Below are 23008 nucleotides of genomic sequence, written 5' to 3' on the forward strand. Positions count from 1 at the left end.
TTAATTTCCTTGATCATGCTTAATTGTGAATTTATAGTAGCAGATCTTCGGATTTCAGTTTAGAATAAGAAATTGGACGTAGTTTAAATTGACTGTATAGTGAGACGTGACAGTGAAACAAATATGTGAACGAAAACTGGCAGTGATAATGGTATGAACTTCTCGTTACACTAGAGCTTCAATTGTAGGCAGGAAAAATGTCTTGTTTATCCTTTCTTTATAAGGCAGTAGAGGGTGGGGAGTGAGTGAACGAAGGTGAGGTATTCGTGTACAGTTGTCTCTTGGTAGTAGTCATGTGTTTCGTATTGAGCGCAACCATGCTTAAAACAAAAGAAATTCGTACTCTATGAAAACTGAGTTCGCTATGAGAGACTAAACAAATGTGAAGTGTAGCAAGTTTAGCTGTAGAACTTCCATACCAGAGAGTAATCATTAGTGAAGTGGAAGAGGAGTATTACTGGCAACAGTTATTTTTATACCATTCCCAGTTCAATTCTTGAAAATAGAGAAACCGTAGATAGGCCAACTATAAACAATGGAGAGATTATGATCTTTCTTTGGTCTGTCAAAAGAATCAGTGTGTACTGTGATATATAAAGGAAGTATATGTTATGTGGTGACACAAGCAATAATTAACTTTATTATATTTATGTGTATTTTTTAATTCTCTAGAGTGCAGAGTTCTTTCTTGAAAAAGATGTCACAAAAGTTTAAAATTGTTCCTTGTTTTAATAATCGTCCATTTATTTATCAGATGTTTAAATTCAATCACAAATTAATTTCTTATAAAATATACCTATTTGTTACATCCTTGCGATTTAATTTGAGAAATTGCCTCAATCCTCTGTTTGTAAAATTACGATATACAATGAAAACTTGAAATAGTGAACATTGTCCTTGCGGACCTTGTAAGATGGCTGAACTCTGAGTCGATGTGCTCCCTCTTAGAATTGAACTACCAAAAATCAAACTGCCTACAATTGAGGCTCCACTGTATTTAAGAATTTAATTCACCACTGGTCTTAATTAACAGGTAGAGTGTACTTGCTTCTTGTTTAGCAAAACATGGTAATTATATATTCACGCTTGAATTATTTTGCCAACATATTAAATGTCTAGTCAGTGATGTATGCAATGGAAGGGGAAAAGAATTAACCACCCTACACCATTATTTTTGCCTCATAAGTGACGCCTTATTGGTGTACTTTTTGAGGTTCCTAAGTGTCTTCGGACAGTTGACTAAACAACATATTAAAGTAGGCCTAGTAAATGAAACTTGTTACTTCATATTATACTCTGAAGTTAAATGGTTTTCTTAGAGTATTTACCACTGCTTACGAAATGTATATACAAGCTGGCATATAGTACACAAAATATAACTCTAAACTGGTTCCCAGATAATGCCATTTCTGCCACTAGGATTAGTGTTTCTACTACAGAATCATAGCAGAACACTTAAATAACATTGACCTTTGGGGCATTTAAAGACTTACTCTTGTTTATTAAATGCTTGGTACGATATTTATGGATGATGAGAGTCATTTTCCAACTTCTATATCTCTAATAATAATAGTAATAATAATTTTGTATCAACAAAAGCCGCCCTAAATAAGGGTTCGATAGATCGGCCTACTAATCAATTCACAATGAACAATGATTAAAAACAATTATGTGACAATTTGAAAGAAAGAAAATATTAAAGGAGCAGTCCGCGATAAAATTAAGTTGGCTTTAATCAAACACGTTTTTCAATCTAAGTAGAATGTAATTTGCCGCATGTCAATGCGAGGCATGGTTCTTGAGTTACTGACTCCGCACAAATACTTATGACGTCACAGCCACTGAACTGGTGTGATTGCGTTGTAGACCGAAAACATCGGCGAGTACAGCGCAGCGCTTTCTATTAAAATAAATAATCTTCTCTCGCCGTAGTAAACGTGAACAGAATTTCGGACTGAGTTATGATTGTGTGAAGTCATGTTTTGCTTTTCATTTAATCATAAAACCAGCACATACCAATGTTGTGGTTTTATGTAGACTTATTTTCTTTTATATGAACGATTTTGAACTACAGTAGACTAAACAGAAGAAATTTTATCATAATACAGTTTAAAATGCTGTGGTGTTGTGAGTTTCCGTGTTCAGAGGGAACAACAAAAACAGAACATGAAGCAGGGGTATCATTTCATGTATTTCCCAACAGAGAAAAGTTACTGCAAAGATTTAAAACATGGGTGAAGAAAATCAACAGAAAAGGTTTTACACTATCGAAAACTACTGTTGTGTGTTCCAGTCATTTCCGTGAAACTGATTTTGAAGAATCGTCTTTACTAAAAAGACGTGTAATGAAAGACAATAGAACTCCTATGAAAATTAAGAAAACTTCTGTCCCTTTCCTATTTTTGAAAGGAGAATCTCCCCAAGACAGTTCTGATCTATGTGCTCCTCTGCTTATAAATGAAAGAAGGTCGTCGAAGAAGCAATAGCAAGTTGCAGTGATGCACGTATAGCTGAAGATATTGATGTGTGTGTAGTTCTCGATGAGGCTGAAAATTCTCAGGAACCTAATATAAACAAAGCTGTGCAGTGTGAGATAGGGTGCGAGAAGCTAAGAAATGTGTGTGGTGAATCAGATGTGGGGGAGCAGAAACTGACTTAGAGACATATTTTCAAATAGAAGAAGAAACTTCAAATTCTAATTCATCAGGCTCCGAGGATGCTGCACATGAAACAGAAAGTAAATAGAGAGTCAAAAAGTGTTTTTTTTTTTCTGGTCAGCATTACAAATTTTGTTTTTCTTTTGTAATATTTGTCATGCCTCTTTTATAAATATCTGGTAGAAACAATAGGACCATTGATGAAAGTTAATGCAGTGTGCCAGAATGCCGTAATTGGGAGTGGAAGTCCGAACAGAGGTGAAGCATAGCAGTGAGTTCTGCGTTATACTTGTGCGATAAAAGATACAAATTGTTTGAACAATTTTCAAAAACTTTACAACTATGTTTCATCGGCAAGACAACATTTTATAAAATAATTTCAAAATTCGTAGAACCAACAGTCAGATGTACTTATTTTCAGATTCATGAACAACTTATCAATTCCCTAAAAGATAAAAACGTGCGAATCGCGGTGATGGCCAATTTGACTCACCTAGTTACAGTGCAAAATATGTGACTTACAGTGTAATGGACCTCGATTCAGATAAGATTATAGACTTCGTAGTTCTGCGAAAAGGTCTAATTGTAGGCGAAGCAGCATGCGAAAAAGTTCTAGATCGCCTAAAAGAAAAAATGAACATTACCCTCTTTCTATTGGACCGCCATAGAGGAATTAGGAAATTGATAAGGACCAAATATGAATGGATGGGCTATCAATTTGACATTTGGCGCATGGCAAAAAGCTTAAAGCCGCCGCACAAATGTGGAAAGAGAGCATCATAAATCACCTATGTGGTCTTGTGCTACATGTGAAGGTGATTCTGACGACTTAGAAGACAGATTCATTTCTGTATTAAATCATGTTTGTAATATACACGAATGGGGAGAAACAGAGACATAATAAAAAATGTGCACACATTCATACATACAATAGTGAGAGGGAATAGATCGAACCTGGATCCAGCGATTACAATGCTCTGAAAAAAGTTGTATGTAACCCTGCTCTTTTAAAAGACCTAAATCAGACTAATCAATTTTGTCACACCAGCAAATTTGAATCATACCATAACGAGAGATTGCTGTACACTCCTAAGAGAAAACACTTTCCATATGGTGGAATGGTAACAAGAACTATGATTGCGATAATGGACCATAATTACAACGTGAAAAGAGATGTAACTGGCTCCAGACTCCAATAATCTAAAGCCACTAAACGATGGGTGGAAGACAAAACATACAGCTGGAAGAAAAATGCGTGGAGAGAAGATACTATACAGAAAAATGTCTTGGAAGTAGTTCTGGTTATCAACTGCCGCAATTGGATGATCCACATGTTTTAGAGGTTCCCCCAAACACAGCTTCATGCCTAAACCGTGCGACTCAACAACTATGACTCAATAGAATAATATAAACCATGTACTAATTTATTGTTGGCGTGAGATAAACACGTATTTGCAGTCCATTCATAACGAATATTTCACGTTTCACATACATTCACTCACTCAGTGAAGGCGTTGACTTAGGTTATAATGGATCGACATATTAAACCTTTTCAGTTTGAACCCCTACCAGACCCAAGTTGTTCTAATCACTATGAGTACGAAATTCAAAATGGGTAAGTTATTATTATTATTATTATTATTATTATTATTATTATTACTACTATTATTATTATTATTATTATTACTGTATATGCATGTGATAGGTCCTAAGCGTGTTAATAACTGACTGTAACGTATGAATATATATTTACTCGTTCTATGCTGTATGTCAGATGGAACTACAACGCAGTCTTATGAAGCGATCAGTGGTTATGACGTCAGAGCTTGCAGTAAGACTTTAATATTTCGCAAACTAAAAGGCGTAGAGCGATGTGACAAATGCCGTTAATCCAAGGGTTACTTTGGTAAACATTCTATAATATAATCCAAATTTAGAATTTTATCGCGGACTGCTCCATTAAGATAAATGATAAGAAAACATAGGAAATCATTTAAAATAAAAGTTTCTTGCGTACAAATGATTACTAGTTATAGCTAAGGATGATTTTAACACATGAGATCCTATGGCATCAATCATTGCATCAGAAATTTAAATTGTTTAAGTTGATTTAAAGTTTCTCGTGGGATTGTGCCACGGGCACCGAACATGAGCCCAAAACTGTCCAATGTGTGATGTGGTATTGTGCTCCGAGATGCTGACAACAAGGCTCATATATGACTTGTTTTTCACGATTCACCTCTTGTGGCTGTTGCTCATGCATCTCGAAACGGATTGTGGGATCAAGAATGAACCCTTATCCTTCTGCCGATCAATTATGATATCAGCACGTCTAGTAGAGCCATCAGAAGAGACGCAACCAACCTCCTCATAAACCTCATAGGAAGCATTCTGATGGATTGAAGATGCGATGAGAGAATGTACCACATTATGTCTGTTGATTCGGAGCAAATTAAATGGATGGCAGATTAAGAAATGGACTGCATCTAATCTGCCATGACGTGCATACAGAATGATGAAATCATATAATAAATAAATGAATATTAAATGTTTGTCATTCTTTGTATTAAGAGATAGGGAAAATTTCAGTATACAGTTACCTCACTGTCAACAGTTTATCTTAAAACACCAAAAAGAGCATATTGTTTGTCAAAAGCACATCATCACACTTACGAAAAGGCACTTTTTAGTACCAATAATTTGGTTTGTGTGCCCAGGGTTGGAATTTGGTGGGAAGATGGGGAGTAAGGTAACGGTGTTCTGAAGTTTATCCAAGAGATGTTATATGTAAGCTAAGGCACTGCCTTCTTTGTAGGTACATGCTTTAATAAAAAAAAACTTTTTTCGAAAATAAATAGGAGAAAAAAATTAATACATTTTACATGCACACTGTACCCTTTTCACTTACTATGATGAAAGCAGTTTTTTTTTTTTTTACTTGGTTATTTAACGACACTGTATCAACTACGAGTTTTTTTAGCGTCGATGGGTTTTGGTGATAGCGAGATGATATTTGGCGAGATGAGGCTGAGGATTCGCCATAGACTACCTGACATTTGCCTTACAGTTGGGGAAAACCTCGGAAAAAACCAACCAGGTAATCAGCCCAAGTGGGAATCGAACCTGCGTCCAAGCACAACCCCAGATCAGCAGGCAAGCACCTTAGCCAGCCGAGCTACGCTGGTGGCTGTGAAAGCTGTTATGTAGACAATTTACTGACAAGAGTCATTGTCCATGGTGTGCCATAGGAGGGTGGTCTACACTACACCTGCAATGAGATGGGATGATGGAGATTTTTTGGGATGCCTCAGGGAGACCAAAGCTCCTGGAGAAAACGCCTGTGTTACCTGGATCATGAGCTTGCTCGACACAAGTCATAAATCGAGAGGTTTCTAGGGATCGAACCCAGGTCCACAGGATTATGAGTCCAGCGGTCTTGCCATTGAACCATTGCAGTAGCTATTTCCTGACTGTATAATGAAGCATTTTGAAGCAGGCCTAATTGTTTTTTCCCTCTTTTTCAAATGTGTCCATGCACTTGGATGTATTATGAATTTTAGTAACTGGTAGGAAAGTGCAGTTGTGTATTTGGCGCGATTTTTATTGCAGTGGTTAAAAAGTCTAATACTGATTAATCTGTAGTGTATAGTCATAATAAATGTTGTACTGGTATTTGTGTGTGTACAGTGTATATTTTTAATTAGACGTTGGAATTATATTAAATTGAGAATATAACCTACTCCTAATTTTTGTGCGATTAGAAGTGATTTATTGCTTTGTGCCATTTTTGAAAATTGAAACACAGTAAAGAATATGACTTGTATCATCATTTTCCACAAGGTGATCAACTAAGGAAGAAATGCAGTTTAGCCATTTCTCGCCAATGGGACAAATCAGGATCTCTTTGAATGCCAAGAACAGTATTACATGTCTGCAAAAGAGACCAAGAAAATATTTTTAGCATTAGCACTACAAGAAAACGTCTACTTCTTAATGTGGTACTATCTGTGTTTAAGGATTTCCCAAAACATTAACAAATTTCTTTAAAGATTATGATATGTATAAGTAAGAGGCACAAAAGAATGAGCACAGAAGTGCGAATAATATACATCCTTTAAAGAAAAAGAAATCTGATAATGTCCAAAGTATATCAGCTAACAATGAAGCAGATGATACATTCTGTGTGAGATCAATACAGTTCACAATCCAAGCCTCTTTAACTAGTCATGAAACTTTGCAGATTTCAAGATTTTGTGGTTTTTTAATTTAATTTTGTGAAGTATTAAAGATCTCTGTTAACAATTTTTGTTTGGAATTAGTATTTGAACTAGAAAAAAGAAAAAGAGAGATTTTTGCTTCAATTAGTAATGTTAAAATTTAAATAACTCATGTTCACATCTAGAGTTTTAAAGATGCCATTTTGATGCTTATGAAACAGATTTAATGCTGTTACATAATAAGAATGTAATGACTTCCAACTACATTTGAAGGTCATATGTTGAAAACTTTGAACTTGAATTTCTCAAACATGATACAATTTAAAAATTATATAAAAGACACATTATTCCAGATTTCCAGTCTGGAGCTGTAAATAATTTCCAAGTAAATAAATATTTTGTTCTTCGCTATAGTAACCAGCACAGCTAGCTAACAACATTATACATATGTGTGTGTATGTGTGTGTGTATATATATATATATATAGTCCACACCTGTGAAGTAACGGTTTGTGCATCTGGCTGTGAAACCAGGTGGCCCGGGTTTGATTCCCAGTCGGAACAAGTTACCTGGTTGATGTTTTTTCCGAGGTTTTCCCACCACCCAATATGAACAAATGCTGAGTAACTATCGGTGCTGGACTCTAAGACTCATTTCACCAGCATTATCACCTTCATCTCATTCAGACGCTAAATAACCTAAGATGTTGATAAAGCATCGTCAAATAATCTACTAAAATAAAATAAATAAACAACATTATATATGTTTTTCCCAGCATTTGAAAACATTAACATTATCTCAGAATATCTTCATAAAATATTGATAATCCTGCAGAGGTTCTGTTCGTTGAATGAACTGAAATCAACTACAGGTGGGAGCACTCATTGCAGCATGACTTAGCTGTTATTTTAAGCTTAAGTAGGTTGAGAGTGTGTTCGTGCTTAAGTAGGTTGAGAGAGTTCATCATTTTTCAATTTATTTCAGAACTATTATTTTTCTATGGAAATTAATGAAAAAATAGGGAACAAGTTCAGATGACATTAATTCATTTTAACCTACATTTAATGTAAGTTAGTTTTGAACAATAAATATGTGAGAGAGAAATTTCTGCTGAATTTGATGATAATGAAAATGTCCACGTTTCTAAAAATCTAAGACCTATTCAACAGCAGGTGGCAGATTGAATAGAAGAGGCTAATATCAGTGAAAAAGTTTGCTATAAATGACGAATCAAATGTTATAAAATCAGAAGGCAATCCAGGAGTGACAACAAAGTAGTAAAAGGGAACAGTAATTCAAAGACTTCAGAGAAAGAGATCATGTCAGATGTGACTGAGGATGCAAATGCTCTAGGTATTGCTATTGATCTGTTGAATAGTATTCTACAGGTTGCAAGAGAATAACCTATTAAGAAAAAGAGCTAACACAGATGATGTATCCCAATAAGAAAAAAAAGAAGATAATGGATGTATTAGTTCAAACAAGAATGTTAAATTAGTAGATAAGTGTTAGTAAAGATGAGACACCTAAAAGTCGTGATTCAAAAGAATTTGAGGACTTGTTCTTTGAAAAACTGTGTCTGTAGATATTATTATGTTACTCATTTAGTTTTATATGCTTTAGTATAAACTCAAAACTGTTTTCATATGTTTATTGGTTTGTAATGTACCGACATTTGTTGAAAGTACGTATAGAATGGAATATTTATATCATCCATCTTACATCTATAAGACTGACTTGTTACAATTATATTATCCCAGGTCTGTCTGTCTTTGCAACTTTAGGTTCCTATGCCAAGTCGTATGTCTCCCGAATAGTCTCATCTCATCTGACTGTGGTGAGACCTAAATATATGTTCGTCTGTGACATACATCTGCACAGCTACTACAGAAAACTCGTTTTAATAATGTCACATAAACTAATCTAAGAAAACTTTATATCTTAATACTCATACACCACAAAATATCATTTAACCTAAGGTGGGGGGAGAAACAAACAAAACAAAATCAAATCGATAATTCATTAAATCTTAAACTTCTCTTTCCATTTCATCTTCATTATCAGCAAGAATCTGGTTAATTTTTTCAACTCGTTTGTATTAACTGTACTACATTTTTATAGGATATATGTATTAATACTGAACAATATTTTTTTTCTTATATAGTCCATTTCTTGACATGCTAACATTATGTGGAAGCATCTTCTTCCATCCCACAAAGGGGGCAAATATCTTTCTCTACGTTATCCCTCCTGTTTCTCATTTTCCATATTCCTAAGCTTCACCAAGCTAAGCCAAACTTGTCTTCCCTATTGTTTATTCTTACATATTATCCCTGTTCCTATGATGTCTCTGCCCTTAAAATTACTTAATGATTTTAACCCTTATAAATTTTTTATATAGCTCTTGTCTCATAATTTCGTTATATCTTTCTTTTATGATCTTGCAAATTATGTTTAAATTCATTACCCCAATTTCATCCCATACCCATTTCAGACCTAATCTACTCACCTTATTCTCCAAATCTTATACCCATTTAGATTTAAAATTCGTATCCCAAAGAAAATACAACCACTTTTTCTCAATGGATTTATCCTTCTCCATCATATTATGGCCTAAAAATTTTTTTCCTTGCTAATATCATACACATAATACTATGTATCCCCATTTCGAATATAGCAGCTTGGTTAGAAGTGTTCTACGGAATTCCTAGAAATTTCTTGCAAAATTTAGAACTAATTTTACTGGGTGAACAATCCTCCACATGCCTTTTCCCACTGCTTGCGGGTCTTGGATGAGTGAACTGGTGTTGGGAAGTCTGCAGTAAAGCTACCTACAATTTGTCGTGTAAGTTATTACTAATAAACACTTAAAAAATCTACCTATACTTTGTCGAGTGAGTTATTACTAATAAACCATTAAAAGTAAACACTTATAAAAAGTAGTTACAGTTTATCGTGTAGGTTTTTACTAATAAACACTTAAAAAATTAATAAACTCTTAAAAATCTACCCATGAATCATACATGAATAGTCTTTGGGTAATAGAATACCTGACTTGAGCCATATTAACTTAACACATTGTATTATGTCGCCTAAAGAACACATAGGTCTACTTATCTTGAAAGAGTACAACTCACAATGATGCCTGACGGACCTTCAATGTGGTCGAGGCAGGAGGCTTAGCAGCTGCTTCGCTGACTAGCTATAAGCTGTGAAAGTACGGGCACTTGAAGGATTGTTCACACAATATAAATGAGTTGACTAGATAAATCATCCCCAAATTTCTATATTATGCAATATTTTTTATTCTACAATAGCTTTATAATTATTAAACGTGTAAAATTTCACATTAATTTTTTTTTTCAAGTGATAACTCAAAAACTTTTACATATATACAGCTCTATTACTTTATACATGTTAATTTCTTACATAAGGTAATATGTTCTCCATATTTCATTGAAATTTAAGGAGGCCAGGTTGGAAATGGTACAATGAGGGACATAAATAGTTGAGCGCCTAGAATTTTTTCTAAGTCAAAGAATGCCACTGTGCATGCTCCGAGCTGAAAGTTTTCGGTCATATGTTGACGATATATTCGCCTCACGTTTCTGTTTAAATATTACATATCTATGCTGAGAAGTAATTAAAACTACAGCCTCTTACGATCCGTGCTCAAGATCTTGTAGCATTTTTGCCCGCTCAACAATTATGCCTCTCATTGTACTTAAGTGCGATGATTTGACGTGGACTGACTCAATTTTCAAACAATTCTCACGTCACACAATTCTTAGTAATAGAACTAATTGTTATTTTATGGTACATCAGGATGAACCTAGGGGAATAAATTGTAATGGTGCTCTGTGACCCAGTCATGCTCGGGGTATACTGTATGCAAGATCGTGTATATTACATAAGCAGTGGTATTTACACACAACCCCAATGGCAAAAGTATAGGTCTTAATGGAAACATCAGCACTCTCTTTACAGGAAGTCTGTTGTTCCCTTTTTGTTAGAAACTGAAATGATTTTAATCATAATGTCATTGATGGATTAAAGCAGAGTTATGATGAAAGTTTCGTAAAAATTCAACTAAGTGTAGTAGTTATAATTATGTAATACAGTCTTTGTTGATGTAAATTTGAGAAACTCAAAGTACAGTTAAATATGTCCCTATTATTTTGAAATAAACAAATGGGCAATAATCCCTGTAACATGACAAATTCAATTGTAAAGTGAAACAGTTAATTAGGGTAAATATACTTCATTTAGAAGATATGGTTATAAAAACATTACTAGTAAGTTATTATGGTATGAAATTATTTTTTAGATAATTATACCAGTGTTGACCATAACAGGTTGGGTATAAATAGAATATGCTTGTCTTATAAAAAATGTATGTTTGTATCAGTTATATTGTAATTGTTTTCGAAATTAGGATGTTTTTAAATTTTGATAATATGCATATAGAACACATCTGTAGAAAACAGATGTTAATATGAATATTTGATTTTTCTGTATTTTGGTTTAGGATCAGGTTTATTCAACCTAGGAACATAGAGCATTGTTATTGTAATCAAACATAGTCAAACCTGGCGGAACATAGTTTCTCTATTTGTAATCAGTACTTACTTAAGTGAATTATCGTGCTCCTTCAGGCCGTTTAACTTTTCAATTTCTCATACTGTTAATTAATGTAAGTTACTCAACAAATTATTTGGGGAGAAATTACATATGGATTCCACAGTATTTCAGGAGATAAATCAAGGAACTTTTTTGTTTTTATATTTATTTCTCAAAATTTGCCGACAGTTTCTAAAACTTACAAGAAGTGGTTTCATATAATAAATCTAACATTTTCCTCCTCCTCCTCCTCCTCCTCCTCCTCCTCCTCCTCCTACAGAATCATTTTTAAAGTACTCACTGGGTTACAGTTAAAGTTCTGGTGTCAGATGATGATTCAGATGTGAAATATTTGGTAGGTATACATTTAGATATAAACATCCATCTGTATCGTATTTCGATACGTTAACCCACCAGTACTTTGTTCAGATAAGTATTTTCAGTCACTAGTGTGAAAAACAATTAGAACAGCGATTATTTATATACGATAATTTGGGGGCAAAAAGAAAACTGATATCCTCATTCCCTATTGGATTAAAATACATAAGGAGAATTGTACATTAAAAAAAGTTATTAACGGATTTGTTTTATACAAGGAAACGAAAATGGTGATGTCTAATGCAAATACACGAAAGTTACATGAAACTGAAAAATCCTCTCCTGAACTCATATCATGTAACTTAAACCTATAGAGCAGCGATTCCCAATCATTTTTTTCGAGAACCACATACATATTTTAGTGTTCAGACACTGGCCACAAAATAGAAACAACCAATTAACACTTGTATGCTTGAACTTGTTTATTTTTTATTAATTGCATTGTTGAAAATGTTTTTTTTTTGTTGCCTTAAAATTACTAGCATCAACATTAAATTCATAAGTAATAACTTTGTTAACACACATTTTTACATCTATTTTAAATTTAAATTGACTCAGGAACATCTTACTGCAAGATATGAGCACATTTTTTATGGAGATTTTATGTAACGATTGGATAATCTCAAAGTATGTGAAAGATGGCTGTCTGTCAATCCATTTCTGTAATCTTTTATATTGCTCACATCAGAGAAGCTTGATTCACACTTCTAAGTTGATGCAAATATTGACAAAACGTACAATGCAAGTTTCTTGTAGTTCGGAAAATATTCACATATTTTGCCCAAAAAGTATATTATTGTAAATTTCTAATTGTCAGCTACCTTGATCAGCCTTAGATAACACTGATTTGCCTCTGCAGAAATATATTTATCTGTGAGGGTGTTAAAATAAATCTACCATGCCACTTGTGTCAATAAAAAATGTCTGTGATGTTACTTGTGCCAATAAAATATATTTGGAAAATTGTCAGAAGATTTCCACTTAACTTTGTATTTTTGGAAACAACTTTATTTCAAACTATTGGCTTGTGCAGCAAATGCTGCAAACTAAGTTCATCAGACGTTCAAATACAAATTTTCTCCCTCTGAATGTTTTTATGCCAAATAGTTTTTCTTGAACCTATCCATTTTCAGTTTTTGAGTTTCAACGCGAAAACGCAAGTAACAATGTCAGGACGATCAGTGGGTTTTTCATGTGGGAGTAGAACAATAGCTATTTCAGGTCATTGTGGATTCTAGGTAAAAGTTAAAAAAAAAGTCAGGTTTGCTATGCTTTCGAATAATAGATATAGCATCTTGGTATAGCTGCTGCATGTAGAGCTTGAAATGTAGAGGGTAAAATCCTTTTATCCCGCTAAGAGATCTTGCTGAAATGATCGGGAGACTACATAATTTTATAGGCTTCTTATTTTATCAGTAACTGATACCTTTTGGTCTTTTCTTAGGAACTGTAATTTTTGCGCTCTCTCGAGCCATACTGAAGAGAATGACACATATAAATATCTACATCGCACCGCCATTAAGTACATGAAATGCACCTAACCCCACTTGATTAGTAACTATAAAAATGTTTGATTTTTAATAGCAATATTATCATCTTACGTGCGTTTTGTAGTTTTATATACACTGCACATATATAGCCGCCACTCAGTAAATTATAGAAATGAAGATCTAATTTAAGATATTCTCTACATCTACTTACATAACTCCAAAACTTTCACTTTCATATCAAAAATATAGCATTAATATGTATAATTAATGAAAAATAGTCTCATCATGGCATTAACTATTAATATTTCATTTCTAATGTCATGATAATGTCATCAAACCACCTCAAGTTTTGTAGATTTTAATATCCAATACACAGCTGTACTCAGAAAATTACACACCGCAGAATCAAACCTGTAAATTATTTTTAGTAAGTCTTAAAGTTTTTAATAACCAATTGAATTTGAGCTCTAAATATGTCACCAATCCTGCAGGTCATGGCCTTCGTGTAATAGTCTATTGTTTATTGTAGTGTGTGTTTTGTTCTATTCTGAAATGCAATTAATTAGTTCTCAAAACTGACGAAAGATGGATTTTGGAAAATAGGAAAATGATGTACGAAAATTGACATTTCACTGAAAACTACTATTTTTCTGAAAAACTCTGGGTTCCAAGCTTCAAAATGAGGGGTCATTTATTAAAATCCATTCAGCGGTTTTCCCGTAATTTCCATTACCAGTTCAAATTATATATATAGATGTCTACATATGGAATGGCAATAGGCTCGCGTATGAGTAAGTTGCACATGGGAGTCATAGTAGTCCGTCACTTGCTTGTACGTACTCCACTGATACCAAGCACACCTCTGACAAGGGAAAGACTACTAAGCAAGGTTGTACATGGAAGGAGAGAAGTGTAAATCTTCAGACTGTTTTAACCCTGACTAGGGGATGACATTCCTTTTTGGGAATGCAAAATGGGGAAATGCCGAAAGTATAATATGCAAGAAGCACGTGATATGCAGGAAACATAATTTAAAATAATCTCTGTAAGCATGAGGTCACCGGTGATTCACATGGTAGAGTGTTAAAATGAATTTCCTACACGTATTTTTATATGAATGCCGGAGTTTGTACTTAAGTTATCTTACCTATTTCGATACTTACTCTGAAGCCTTGCTTTAAAATTTTAAATTCTTTAATGAAGTGTCAGTTATGCCTAGATACAGACAGAACGTCTCCAGCAACTGCTTTGAAACTGCTGAGTGCTCTTCTTAGTACATTAATAACTTTCACTATTTTTTACCAAGAGTTATGTTTTGTGGGTGAAGTGATTTTTGTTGCTAGTATGCAACCTACTTTTCAAGCTATTACATAGCTGAAAAGTGGTACTGTATAATGATTGCTCCTTCACAGAGTATGTAATCAGTAGGAGGTGGGTGTTTATGAAATGGCATTATTTTTCTTTTATGTTTAAAATGATTTAGTACAGTAATTCATTTTATGTTATAATGAGACTAAGTATGTAATTTTTATGCTGCAATTCTTTTTTAATTTTTTGCCATTTTTGTCCAAAAGGTGATTTCTGGCATTTGTGGGGAAATTAAATTAAAAATAATTCTCTCCACTTCTTCTTGATTTTTATAGCATTTGTAAAAATTCCGTTTTATTTCTACCAAATTTACATGAAAATCACATTTACTACTTCCCCACTGCTTAATATTTCTCATTGCTAAAGAAACTGACTTCCCCACTGCTTAATACTTCTCATTGCTAAAGAAACTGACTGGTCATAGTGATCAGAAAAGCTCACAAAAAGTGTGGTTAGAGTAGATTTTACATGCAGTTCACTGCACCCTGCTGCCATTGTTCAACTCTCTGCCAGCAAGCACATAAGACCCCAACATTTTTGCATTTTTGAGGCAATTAGAAATCATTTTCTCCAGTTCCTCTTAATTTTTGTAGCATTTCTAAATTTTTTGTTTTATTTCTAGAAGCTAACTTGCACAAAAGTCATAGTTACAATGGGCAGCATCGATTTTGGTGTACAGATTTTGTTTATCTGAACTTCAGAGGAAGGAACTCGCTGGTGCTAGGTCAGTTGATATGTCACAGGCTGCAGCGGCATTTCATAAGAGCAAATACACAAGCTCGAGTATGTATCCATGGACACTGCTGGACAGTCACCTCCATAAACTACGCACATGTCGCTAACTATAGAACTAAAGCATTATGTTGTCCTACATCACTTTGTACAAATCGTAACTAATTATAATTTTTTATGCTAGATACTGTAAAACTTTCGATCACAGATTTATATTCTAATTTTTCCATCCTGGATATTCTTTCTTCTTCCATGAGCTGACTTTTGTCACAATAAAATTCGTTAAAGATAAGTAGAGCATGTAGCACATAAGGGTGAATGTGAAAATTCAGTGTTTAATTTGCATGCAATTTCACGTGTCTTCTCTTGAATGATGGGTCTGTTTCAGGTATTGTTGAATTCCAGCACTGATGAAGGCAATTCAACTAAAATTTTCTCCAAATTCTCGTGTTTCCCGCATTTTACTTTCCTCCGTATGCAACCTCCCAATGACGCAGTTATAATGATTGAATCACGATTCTTTATTGTTCTTAATGTTGATGATGAGATACCTAATGAATCAGTGAGTTGTTTCTGATTAAGAATGGTTTTCCATCATGCTTCCTTAAGATTTCTAAATTTTCCGACAGAGGAAATGATTTTCGTTTAATACTAATTTTAATCACACAGACACTTAAATACACTAAGGACAGCATGAAACTAACAAGCAGCATTTTCCAGAATTAAGGAATGTGAGTGTGAGAGAGAATGAGTAACAAAACTGTGGTCACGGTATTGTTCTGTACAAGAGTATAGGCTTAAGGAGCACAGGTAATGGAAAAAGCCAGGAAGTAAAAGGTGGAATATTTTACAGATTAATGACCCTAGCGATAACAAGTAATGGAAATTTAACTTCTCTTCTAAGCATTGCAGACAAAAAACGCTTATTATGCGGGATAGTGTATTAAGTGGGTCTATATGATTGTTATCAGTGTGATAGTATTCAAACAACACTTTTATTTAGTTGTTTTAGAAGCAACCTTTCTAAGGCACTTTAGAGGATAGTGAGGAGTGCATTATGGGTTTGAGTAGTATGAGGGGATAGTGTTGTTCACATCTATTTCTTCTTTAGACTGCATTGTATAGCATTTGAAAGTTCATTTGATATGAAAAAATTATACATCTTGATTACACGACTTTTAACACTATATCACTGAGGAATATAATTTATGGTGATTACTTTCACCGTGTTAATATTGAACTAAGTTTATAAATACCTAGTTGACTAGTTTCAGCTTAGGGGCCATCTTCAGAACTAGTTCAATATTAACACGTGAAAGTGATCACCATAAATTATATTCCTCAGTGAAAAAAATTCTTAGAACAGAAAGAGGGAGATGCAGAGTGAATAGATCAGTGAATTGAATGGAAGAATAATTTCTGAAGCATGTATCTAAATAATGAGTAGGCCTATATGAATGTTTGTCTACTCTAAATAATTACATTGCCCAATGTGTTTTAATTGACGAGCATTTGCTAGGTCTCATATCAATTTGTTGTTAAATGTAAACTTCGACTGTCTTACAAAATTAATTCATCACTCATTTTTCTTCATGATGAAAGTATATTACCGGTACATTGCTGAAACACATGCATGTGGGCCCATACTTATTTTACAAGAAGTAATTGACATAAATTGTGAGTTGATTTTGACAGTTTGAATAGACTGAACAACGTCTAAAATGTGCAATGATGTGTAACTATCAATTTGCTGGTACACTTTTAAAATCTGTAATTTTAATGGTTCAAATTTGAACGAAGATTGCTTTTCACTATTGTGGTAATTGGTACTTGTTGGCACATTCCCTATGTAAATGATTAATGACTTAGAAAATCCTGCTTTTTGGAATACCTGTGTTTACTTTCTTCCTGTGTGTAGCTTTTTTATACTATATGTTCTGGCTTTGTTCCTGCATGAAACAGTGGTTAGCATATGAAAACACTGAATTCAGTATATTAATTGTTCTTTGCAGTGAACTCTGCCATGAAAACTGTTTAACAGAATGAAATGAGAATGGAAATGGTGTCCATCGTAGAGAACTCTGCCACGAAAACTGTTTAACAAAATGAAATGGGAATGGAAATGGTGCTCGATTCTGTCAGCTTCTAAAACACTGTTCTTTCCTGTAAAATTTTTAGTTTTGGTCATGGATGAGGTAGTTTGGACTTCTTGTGAATTAATACAGGCAACATTGAAATATATTCGTTATTCAACTTGTTCTTTGTCTTATTGCATGTTTTCCAAAATTAATTTTGGGGTATATGTACTACTTGTGATCATTTCAAGGAAATTTCGTTGTTATCTAGTTCGTTAAAAGAGAGGATATCAATACTATACTTCAAGTTTTGAGAAAGTTACTATCAATATCCATACATAAAACTACTTAAAGGAGTTCTTAATATACTGTAATTTTATATCTGTAAATTTGTCATCAGTAGTATTTATCATATGTACTGCTCATGTGAACAGTAAACGTGCAGAGTATTGAAATTCATTATATTAATGGGAATAGTAGTGAGTAATCTTTTTTTCTTATATTAAATGGCCACAAAAGTGCATCTACCCTCACACGTTTACTATGGTTTGGGCTCAGAACGAAACTTAAATCACACTTAATTAGATTAAATTAAAGCTTAACACTGTTTACTTATTATGTGATGGTGGAAGTACACTGTTTACTGAATATGGCTCATTCATGTCTCTGTTTATGTTCTTGTGTGTAGGTGTGACTTATGTAATATAAAACTCACACTAAAGCAAGAGCACTTCACATTGATTGAATTATTATATGGATAGTGGGCTTCTGTAGCAAGAAAGATACAAAGAAAAATAAATGTACGAGATTCGTTTCATAGTCATGGCAACTGTGTTACATCAGCGGATAAAGCTGCAGTAATGGAAATCCACTATATGCATTTGAAGATCACTGGAATGTGCTTCGCAATGCTAGCACCAAATGGGGGCTGGGCACAGGAGCCAATGGACAGGGGCATTCGAATGATTCATAAATGGAAATCAGTGTTTCATTATACACAAAAAGGAACGAAGTACATTGCACACAGTTAACACCATTCAAAATAATGCCTCACAGCTTCCACACATCTTTGACAATGATGGGGAAAGTGTTGACTACTATCGGCTGTTTGTGATTCGTCAATGAGTACCACCTGTCGTCAAAACGCTTTTAAGATGCCCTCCTTGTTTGCAAAGCTCTTCCCACACATTGGCTTCTTCAGTTACGGAATGAGATCAAAGTCACATGGACTGAGATTGGATGAGTAGGGAGGGTGTTCTAACGAGCAAAGATTTTCATGGGAGCAGATAAAAACTTAATTTTTTTCTTCCACCATGTTAATAATGTCAAAATAATTGGTTATGCAAATTTTGGCCACTTGAACACAATTATGAGGGTCACCCAGAAAATAATTTTCCCTGGGGCCATTCACAGAAAGAAACAATTTCGTGGAAAGATTTATTGGAAGAGGTACAGCAATTGTTGAACTATTTTTCATCATATTCCATACTGGAATTAAGATATTTGTCATACCTTGGGATCAACTTTTGTATCTCTGTGTCATAGAAGTCTGCTGCCTCGTATCGGAACCAGTGTGTGATAGCCATCTACACCTCTGTGTTGATCCCACAGTATGACAAATGTCTCAATTCCGGTGGGAAATATATTGAAAAAAATAGCTTAACAATTGCTGTATCTGTTCCAATAAATATTTTCATGAAATTGTGTTTTCTTTCTGTAAATGACCTCAGAGAATCTTACTTTCTGGACAGTCCTTGTAATTGAGTGGCCAAAATTTGTATAAGCACTTATTTTGACATTACTAACATGCTGGAAGAAAAAAAAAATTTTTTTGTCTGCCCCCATGAGAATGTTTGCTTGTAAGATCTCCTGCCTCACCACTATAAAAGCACCACACGAGCTGCAGTGTGAACTGTAGCGTTATCATAGAGGATTATGGCGTTGTCCAAATTGTATGATGCAGATGTTACAGCAGAAATGATCTGTAGTACTTGGCATTGACAGTGTGGCCCTCGAGAACAGGATGACACTCCAGAACACCTTGACTGGCATACTCCAAAATGATAATAACCTTCATGGGTGATGGATTCTGCCCAAACTTGTGTCTTCGTGCTGAAGCAGGTTGACACCATTCATTTGACACTGTAGTTCAGGTTTGTACGCTCGTGCCCAGCTATCATCAAGTGCAATAATTCGATTAACACGTCGTTTCCTTCGTGATGAAATCATCCCACATGAATATGGCATGTCTCATATTGAGTCCAATTTCGCAACTCCGTTAACTGATGTGGCACCCACTTTACACATACCTTGTGCATCTGCAAGTCCTGTCGTAAAATGCGGAACACATCAGCACAGAAACACCCATATGTGTGGACAATTCCTGCACAGTTCAACACCAGTCCTTGTTAAGCAATGTTCGATAACGGCCACTTGCACCACTGTGTGAACAGACATGGGTCATCCTCTGTGTGGCGGCTCAACAGTTGCCATGCATCCACATTTGAAGGCCTCCATCCAACTGCAACACTTCTATAGAGCAATGCGCTATCATTTAACAGTTTTTTTCGTAGCTCCATGAAACTGACTAGCATTTTTACTATGAAGAAGTGCAATTTTCATGTATGACCATTCTTCAACTTTGCTTACATCCATCTTGAGCATGACCGCCAGCATACTAACATTTGCGTATGCTGTTAACTAGCCACCAATGCACACAGACGCTATCTGGCAGTGGCAATTATGCTGGATTAACTGTGTTGTCACATGCTCCGAAGATATAACATGGTTGCCATGACTTATGAAACAACCCTCGTATGTAAGCAAAGAGTTGTGCTCTGTTTTAGCAGGATTTACAAATTTCACTTATATGGTTTTGTGCTAATAATTATTACATAAAGATAGAGACATATTTATACATTTGTCTTCTAAATGATATTGTAAGAAACTTTGTCACCTTTCTTCGTGTATAGTAGGTTATTTGGAAATGAGACAAATTCCTTGACACTAATAATTGATTCATTTATGAAATTGCATGCATTTATTTATGGATATAGTAAGATTGCTATCCATTTGTTTCTTGGCAGGAGATTTATTTAATTATGAGTTGACCTTTTATTCTTATTTTACGTTTTTCGTTTTCAGTTGGACATACAGTGCCAAACCTTGATGATGTAGGTCTTGCATTCCGGGACATGGGCATAAACTTACTGGATTTGGAGGAATATATCAGGAATGTTGATTCTGTTCCGTGTGTGTATGAGATTCCTAAGTATCCAATACCCCGGGACTCCCACCTAAACTTCTTGAAACCAGGCAGTAGAGAGGTGGTTACACGGCCAGTACATGTTCACGAGCACTTACCACCCATGCATCCGGAGATGGAAGGTGAGCTATCTCACCGCCGTCCGGTATCCATGACCATATAAATACTCTTGTACATGGTAGCCAAGGCGGATGAAAAGGAAGATTCCTACTCCAATGTATAATGATTATAATTTATGGAACATGTGAACTTTTGTATCCCTACTGTTCCTGTGTTTCTTTTTTCCAGAGGAGGAATATGGCAACAAACAGGCACCACTCTCTGTAGACACAGCATCAACATCTGGGGCAACATCTCCTCTGGCAAGTCCCAAGGGAAATGTTTTCAAGAGGCCTGGTGATCCTATCTCCTTAGAGAGTCCAGCTGTTAAAAGAGCAAGGTATGTGAAACTTGTAGCCCATTTCTATTAAGAGTAAAGGTTTTCTTTTTCTGTTGGAAGGTGTTATAATATTATTATTACTTTCTAGATTGCATTTTAAATATAAAAGTGAAGAAAAAATTGAAATGGAATTATAATAATTGAAATAAATTCTCTTACCATGATTATAGGAAAATTGAATTATAATTTTTTGTTTTTATCATGTAGTTTCCAAGTATTACTCGCATAGCCATATTATGAAGCAAAACATCTCTGTTTTGGAATCGTGTACTGATACCATTTCCATATAAGAACTGTAGAAATTTACCACCAGAACGCGATTCAGATACTCAGAATCTACAACACAATTGAAACATTGTGAAAATTTGATCTTACAGTATTAAAATATCATATATTAGCATGTACTAACACTGTTTATGTAGTAAAAGAACGAAAATATTTTACGTATTCTTTAGTCATATTTTCCATCATTACTGAACTCGTGTATCTGATTCAATTGTACAGACTAATATATTAATATTTTTATTCAACTCAACCTCATTAGAACAAAATTTACAAACCTGTGCGACTGATTATTTTGAAACGAAGTTTATTTATTTTTATGTCACAGATTTGCAGGAGGAGTAATATGTAAGAGTTTCGTGCAAAAGAAATTATTTCAGATTACATTTTGGGAACTAGAACTTATTTGTGAGTGAAGCACAAATAGAAGCACATGTGCATATCTGACCAGCCTCATCGTCTATTGATCAGTGTTTCTGGTCACAGTTCATAAGGTCCCAGGTTCGATTCCTGGTCAAAGCACAGAAATTTTTCCTTAAAGCGAACTGTTCCTGTTTTCATCCATGGTCAGGAATTAGGTTAAGTCTAGATTTAAGACCCCTTCTAGCATTACGTAGTGATACGTGGTCATCCTACCATGTTATTGGGGCAATGTAACTCCGCCTTTCAGGCACCCATATCTCAGAAGTGGGTTACACATAAGTCAGTGCCAGGAGAGACCAGAAATATCGAAAGACAAACTGGCTGCATTGAGGGGCAGGGGGAATGGACATATCTGCATCAGTAAAATGACAGTCACAATTGACTTAGCTGGAGATTTTTGGATAGTAAGAGACTAATTAATGTGTTTTAGTATTATCATTTAACATAACTCGGTTCTTGTTCTGCACAAGTTGGAACGTTTCTAACAGATTGACATATTATTTATTAATGGTAGCATTAACAGGAATGATTTCCATGTGCACAACTAGTTGCTCTTGTCACATCTTTTGCTTTGTGAGGATTAGGGAGAGTCCCATAGAGCCAATTGGTACTAAAATTCCAGATTAAATGAAAGACCACCATGATTCATCATTACTTACGGTATATTGCTGATACATACAGTCACCACAAGTGATTGTGTGGTCTTGTCAGTTATCCTCTGCCAGAAAACTGGTAATGAAGTGTAGTGCGACATAATAAGATTTTCAGTGGGAATTGTATAACCTCTGCCATTGCTAATTTATGTTTTAGCAGTGATATAACAATTTGTCTATGAATGATTTTCACACACCACTTATTGAACTTCATCAGTCTTGATTTTCCAATAACCAGCATATACTAATCTTGTATATATGTTTGTGCCACTGAAACAGTACACTACAGTTCGTGGTTTCTTGACAATAAACTTGTAACAATATTTTCAGAAATTAAGTTATTGTTTTACTTAACCATCCATTAGGCATGCCAGTTTGCAGAATGCCATTAGTTGCGTTGGTTCTGTCG

General features: G+C 34.6%; 1 protein-coding gene across 5 annotated transcripts in view; it reads left to right on the forward strand.

Annotated features, from left to right (window-relative positions):
• Taf3 (TBP-associated factor 3) overlaps nucleotides 1–23008 on the forward strand; it is a 113323-nt gene that overhangs the window by 3223 nt on the left and 87092 nt on the right. For all 5 annotated transcript variants that reach the window (XR_011334305.1, XM_069837353.1, XM_069837352.1 and 2 more), the window contains exons 2-3: nucleotides 20682–20924; nucleotides 21091–21241. Coding sequence is in view for 4 of the 5 variants with exons in the window: in XM_069837353.1 (XP_069693454.1) it covers nucleotides 20682–20924; nucleotides 21091–21241 (394 nt within the window). In the remaining variant the exon portion in view is untranslated. The remainder of the gene's footprint in view (nucleotides 1–20681; nucleotides 20925–21090; nucleotides 21242–23008) is intronic.

This window comes from Periplaneta americana, chromosome 10 (assembly GCF_040183065.1).
Source record: "Periplaneta americana isolate PAMFEO1 chromosome 10, P.americana_PAMFEO1_priV1, whole genome shotgun sequence".
Taxonomy (NCBI): domain Eukaryota; kingdom Metazoa; phylum Arthropoda; class Insecta; order Blattodea; family Blattidae; genus Periplaneta; species Periplaneta americana.